We start from the raw sequence: 6,389 nt of genomic DNA, 5'->3' as shown, positions 1-6,389 counted from the left end.
TATATTTTAATTAAATTGTATGACAATATTATAAAGTAAAAATTACGATATTTTGTATAATTTGCATAGTATGAATAAAATTAATTTTGTAATAATTTATAAAAACAAATACGACCGCGGTTCGCGAACTCTTCTATTCAAGTGCCCACTTTATCTTCACTTCGTCTTCCTGCAATAAACTAAATGATACGAAAGAATGATATTTATCTCTTATTACTTAGACTCTGAACTCAAATATCTGATTGAAATCTGAGTAATATTGTGAGAGTCTGATTGTGAGTGCGCGCGCGGACACCTAGATGGCGCGTGATTCTTATTTAATCGTCGTGACCGTGGGCTCTAGCCGAGACTCTTGACCTTTCTTTTGCAGTCCATTTCGGAGAGCAGACGTGTTCGCAAAGGTGTGCCGAACTTCACAAGCGGCAGAGTTCTAGTAACCAGGAAAGGAACGAGAAGAGTCCGGAAGCTGGTACACTTCCCAGATACTAACGACTAGCCGTCTACAACAGTCCTAAGGTAAGATTTGTAAGTGTTGCGGAAATAGTCAGTTAGCTATTTACTACATAGTTTGGTTGTGCAGGTCCGAACGTGTTCTTGCGAGTCCGTGGACGTCCGGGTAGTAATAAGTGGAAATAGTAGCAGAAGACAGTACACTTACGGTCAAGTCTTAGCAAGAATACAAACTCACCTCCAAATAGAGAATTACGAGATAACAGCGGGAGAAATAAAGCGTCACGAATATAACACTCCTACAAAAACAATTATTAAAATCGGCAAAAATATCCAACGATCCCCTACAGAGGAAGATATAAATAAATAAAAACATTAAATCACTCGTTCGCCGAACACGACCAAAAGAGAAAAATTTGCGAACAACAAGATACATCATCACAGTTTTCCACACTGTTCACCGAACTTCTGCCCAAAAAGATTCAAAGAAACACGTGAATATCGTCGGGCTGAATTCTTTAACCCCAAACACCATTCTGACCAGTCATTCCCCATGGAAAACAAACAAAACATAACACAAGACGAAACGATAAATGTTGCAGAGATAGATGTCTCAGAAGATAAATCTCCAGAGTTCCTCATGCAAAACCTAAATAAAATTGCGATACTACCAGTGGACAAATGGAAACATTACGTACAATACTGGGAAAAAGAAAACTTTGAATCGCGTCGAGGTTATGAGGCAGCAGTCCAACAAATTTTGAAACGGGTGCTAGAAACAAAAAATGAAACGAAAAAGTGCAGTGAAATCAATAAGGATCTTTATCCATTCGCAGCAACATGCCAAGTCACACCAAAAAATAAATCAGTAATATCTGTATCGAAACCTCAGGTGAGTCAACAATTATTAAGGTCCACACCGGGTACATCTGTTACATCCGTAACCTCCTCATCTATGAATCCTTCGATTAAACGTGAGAAATATTCAAGTGACAATGACGAACCAACCCAGGATAAGGTAACAGAAGAAGAGCACAACACCAAAAAGAAATACAAATACTCTGGAAAAGAAAGAAATGGAAAGAAATACTAAGAGAAATACACAAGCAATACAAAAAAAAGGAGGAAGAACTAAATTGGTAACGATTAGTTTATGAACTAATCGTTACCAATCATAACGTAGCACATCGGTATAAAAGTCCAGATTAAGTGATATGAAGCAGATAAGGAAACACCTCATCGGACAAAGATACGGATGATTTGACACAACACAAAGACAAATCGATAATGATTACTAAGTCTGGACTAAAGGCACACCGATTTCAAAAGACAATTGAGTGTAAGTTACCCGAGAACGGTAAATTCAAATAAACTCAATAATTTCGAGGACGCAATTGAATCCCACAAAAATTATCCACCTCCCGCCCTCCCTCTGGGGATGGGGTGGGGGATAACTTTGAAATCTTAAATAGGAACTCCTATTTTTTATTACAGATTCGGATTCTACATCCAAAAACACGTAACTTTTGTCTGAACTTTTTTTTCTATTTCTGATAGATGGCGCTGCATTCGGCGAAAGTTGGGTAACCTTCGTTTTCTTCAAAGGGAATCCCCTATAATGACGCTACGTCGAAGAAAAGTAACTTTTGTCGGAAACATGTTTTTTCGAATTACCGTAAATATTTACGATAATTTTTTATCCGTTCTTAGCTTTACCCAGGATTAACGACGTGGATATGACGGAAGTTTAATCCCTTTGGGGTGCTTGATTACAGTGAGTCCCCTTGCCTCTCACATTCGGGGTGCTTGATTATTGTGAGTCCCCTTGCCTCTCACATTCGAGATGCTTGATTATCGTTTGTATAACATTTGTAAAGGTCAAGGCCATTGGAGATTGTAACTTTTATTTTCATTTTTTAGTTAAAACGGATCAAAAATTATCGTAGATATTTACGATAATTCGAAAAAACATGTTTCCGACAAAAGTTACTTTTCTTCGACGTAGCGTCATTATAAGGGATTCCCTTTGAAGAAAACGAAGGTTACCCAACTTTCGCCGAATGCAGCGCCATCTATCAGAAATAGAAAAAAAAGTTCAGACAAAAGTTACGTGTTTTTGGATGTAGAATCCGAATCTGTAATAAAAAGTAGGGGTTCCCATTTAAGATTTCAAAGTTACCCCCCGCCCCATCCCCAGGGGGGACGGGAGGTGGATAATTTTTGTGGGATTGAATTGCGCCCTCGAAACTATTGAGGGTTTATTTGGGACATTTTTGTCGTACAATGCTTATTTTTCGAGATATTTAGCAGTCTCAAGTTAAAAAAAAACACCCTGTATAGTGTTCCTTTTTATCGATCACGGATTTATTCGTTTATTATAGTTTTATTTATAAATAATCTGACTGACACGTTAAGTAATAAATAATTTGAAAATTTACGTGTGTGCGTGGAATATATAAGATATTCTCAAGACAGTCTCGAGGCCTTTCGCTCATTAGACGCAGTTGCTCGTTACACTATCGGTCGTTACTAAGTCGCGAGTGCAAAAAGGAAGGATACAGAGGATTGAGTGCGGATTCCCCGAGCTCCTCCTAAGCGTTTTCCGTCCTGGACCATTGCAGTAAGATGAGTTATTCGGGATTTTAAGCGTAATTAACGTTACTCCGTGTAAAATCGAACAACGTAATAGTTCCATCGTTTTACGCAACACTCGTTTTTCGCGTTTGTGCACGGTTCTGTTTTGCTGAAAGCGGCTTAAGTAATAAGTAGGAGAGAACGGGGCATAGAGGACCAGGGAAGCACAGTGGACCACCGCTTATAAAACATAGATAAACAAACGCCATCTGTTTGAAAATGTAGAAATTACAATAAACAGACAATCGCTAATAGTATAATAACAGTAGGCCATGTAAACAAATCTCATAAAGAAAGTTGTAACGAGAAAACTGCAAAAGGATTACTTTTGAAGATATGTTTGTTAAAATATAATATTAATATGTTCGTATAAAATAGTTCGTTTTTGGAGATTATGTCTTAATATAAAGCTCAAAATATAAATGTAAATATATATACATGTAGTTGGAAGTCCTCCTATCAGATAATATCATATTTTTAGTGAAATTGTTTCTATATTTAAAACAAAAAATGTTTTTGTAAAACGCACGAAAATGGAGTTCCAAGAAAATGGATGCCAAAAGCGACATACCTATTAGAAGTTATATAACATGTTGCACATATGATAATATTTGATAATAAATAGTTCCTTAATGCATTTAATGATTGAATAATATTCATTTATTCAAAATATAATATTACAAAAGGGAAATATAATTAAATAAAAACATATTTTTTTCCATCTTTTTTATTTCTCACATATTTTCCATATGTTATATATTTAAACTAAACAGAATTAAACTTTAAAACAAACAAATATCACGTCACAATGGGAGGTTAGAATCAAGTTATGTTACAGAGTATCGTATCTATCGCATATTGTAGGGGATGTCACTTTAAGACACATTCTCATAAAATTTTTCAAGTTATACAGTAAAAAAATAATGAAGATAAAAATATTTAAAAAATATTTGTACAAAAACCAAATTCATGTAGAAGAATTTAATATTCAACAAAAAGATTATTATCGATGTCTGGTCTACGTAATTCAATAAAAATCGTATAAATAAAACTTACAAATTTCTGAAACTCGATATTTGCTAATTTAGCATATAAAAGATCAAGAAATATACCACGTATGAATTTTTCATAACTTAACTGATAAAACGAATTACGTTTATATTAGTTTCGATAAAATATAACATGTAATATATGAGATATAGAGGTATGTCGCTTTAGGAGGCCTATGTGGCTTTTGGCTACTTTGCTATAATTATAATAAATAAATACTTTTTCATTATTATATAATAAGTATATTGTTCTTATTAGGTACCCATTAATAAAAAATGAAAAAAGAATTGACAATAAAACATCGTTTTTTTCACTTCATATGTGCTTTCACGCACACACATATATACATACATGTGTTATCTGGAAATGATAACCTTATTTTGATTACTTTGTTTCTATTTTTATATATGTATGATATGCGAAACATTATCATACATACAGGGTGAGCCATTTTAATCGACGGATCCAAATTGCTCCTAAAATACGCCAGCTACAAAAAAATAGTTAAGACAAGAATTGTAGAGAATAACGGAGGTCATTTTACCGTGCTAATAATTTTGACCTTCAGATCGATTTTCAAGGTCATTCGAAGGTCATTCGAAAGTCAAAGTCATTTTTTAAAATTAGAACTGCTATTTTTGACACCGGATTCGAAAAGAGCAGAAAATTTTACATTAAAAATGATATTTAGATTTTTTCTGAGTCAAAGAAGGTTAAATAAAAAATGATTAAAAACAACTTTGAAGCTGTTAATGTTAATTTTAAAGATTTTTATGCATGATAAGTGTTTTGCAGTATTAACAAATACTAATAGAAGAAAAGTTGCGAAACGTTGTCATTCCATTCCCAAAATTGATGCGCAATAATCTCACTTTGATATGATTATTAATAAGGCGTAATAAATAAAATTTTAAGAGTAAAAACAAACACTTGTGTCTTGAAGCAAATGGAGGCAACAGTTACTCCGTGGGTAATTATGATAAATTGCAGTTATGGTGAGAGGCAAGGGGACTCACGATAATCAAGCACCCCAAATGTGAGAGGCAAGGGGACTCACGATAATCAAGCACCCCAAATGTGAGAGGCAAGGGGACTCACGATAATCAAGCACCCCAAAGGAAACAGAACTTACTACGTCCACGTCGTTGTTTCCGGGTGACGCTAAAAGTATTGAATTAACATCTTCCAAATTCTTGATTTGACCTTCTTGGACTCAGAAAAAAAATCTAAATATCATTTTTAACGTAAAATTTTCTGCTCTTTTCGAATCCGGTGTCAAAAATAGGGGTTCTAATTTAAAAAAATGACTTTGATCTTTGAATGACCTTGAAAATCGATCTGAAGGTCAAAATTATTAGCACGATAAAATGACTCTCATTGTCCTCTACAATTCTTGTCTTAACCATTTTTTTGTAGCTGGCGTATTTTAGGAGCAATTTGGATCCGTCGATTAAAATGGCTCACCCTGTATATAGAAAATCATACATAGTCCTCTGTGGCCCGTGCTTGGGGCACAGAGGGCCATTTTTCTTTCTAACAATTTTAATGTCTAAAATAAAATCTCTTACAGTTATTAAACTAACGTTTTTCTGCGTATGCATAACCCTTGTAGGTATATGCTGAACAACTTTGGGCCATTTCCTACAACTTTTTCCTATAAATTTCCTATAAACCATTTCCTATAAATTTTTTATTAAACTTAGAATGTTAAGCGTTCCTCTGTACTCCGCTCTCCCTTATATGATAAAAGCGCTTTTATGTTTTGTATACAAACGTATTTTGTAATAAATATATGCATCTTAATACTTTTTCATAATCTACAAGTGCAATGTTTGTCTTTCTGTCGCTCCCTTTTTTCCTCTTTTGTATTAGGACCGTTGCCGATCATTCTTCCTCCTAAAATGTCGATTATTCCGCGTTGCGTGTATCAATGTGTTCTAAGATGTACGTTAAGCGCCTTGCGCCGTTCGAATTTAACGCAAAATCTATGGATCGCGGTCTAATGATACGAATCTTTGTTTTCTAATAGACAAAAGTCTATAACTCATGATCTGAAAAATGAAGTTACTCTCCTACGCACTCCACTTACGCCAAAAATGCTGCCTCATTTGCTCAACTCGCTGCCATCGAGCCAGTTTTCGTTCACGTCGTGTAAATCATGACAGGGAAAATCGTTCATTATCGTGCCAATTAGAAAATGACCCGGACTTAAGATAGATCATTAGGATCTCCACTCAGTGGAGTTATCGGTCGCA

At 34.8% G+C, this 6,389-nt stretch overlaps 1 protein-coding gene across 3 annotated transcripts; it reads left to right on the top strand.

Annotated features, from left to right (window-relative positions):
* The first annotated feature begins 338 nt into the window (after positions 1-338).
* On the top strand, positions 339-2,019 carry LOC116842433. 3 transcript variants are annotated; one of them, XR_004377725.1, is made up of 3 exons: positions 340-516; positions 581-1,342; positions 1,441-2,014. XR_004377725.1 is itself a non-coding variant. In XM_032811677.1 (2 exons), the coding sequence occupies exon 2, from the start codon at positions 1,004-1,006 to the stop codon at positions 1,541-1,543; it is 540 nt and encodes a 179-aa protein (XP_032667568.1). In that variant the 5' UTR covers positions 339-516; positions 568-1,003; the 3' UTR covers positions 1,544-2,019. The 3 variants fall into 3 exon arrangements, 2 of the variants coding, with proteins under 2 accessions (XP_032667568.1, XP_032667558.1); XM_032811677.1 differs by having other exon boundaries at positions 339-516; positions 568-2,019; XM_032811667.1 differs by having other exon boundaries at positions 581-2,019.
* Positions 2,020-6,389: the final 4,370 nt, after the last annotated feature.

This window comes from Odontomachus brunneus, unplaced genomic scaffold (assembly GCF_010583005.1).
Source record: "Odontomachus brunneus isolate Ranch 3 - 2012 unplaced genomic scaffold, Obru_v1 Obru_scaffold_002, whole genome shotgun sequence".
Lineage (NCBI taxonomy): Eukaryota > Metazoa > Arthropoda > Insecta > Hymenoptera > Formicidae > Odontomachus > Odontomachus brunneus.
Note: the sequence above shows the minus strand (reverse complement) of the source record. Positions and strands in the feature narration are given on the sequence as shown.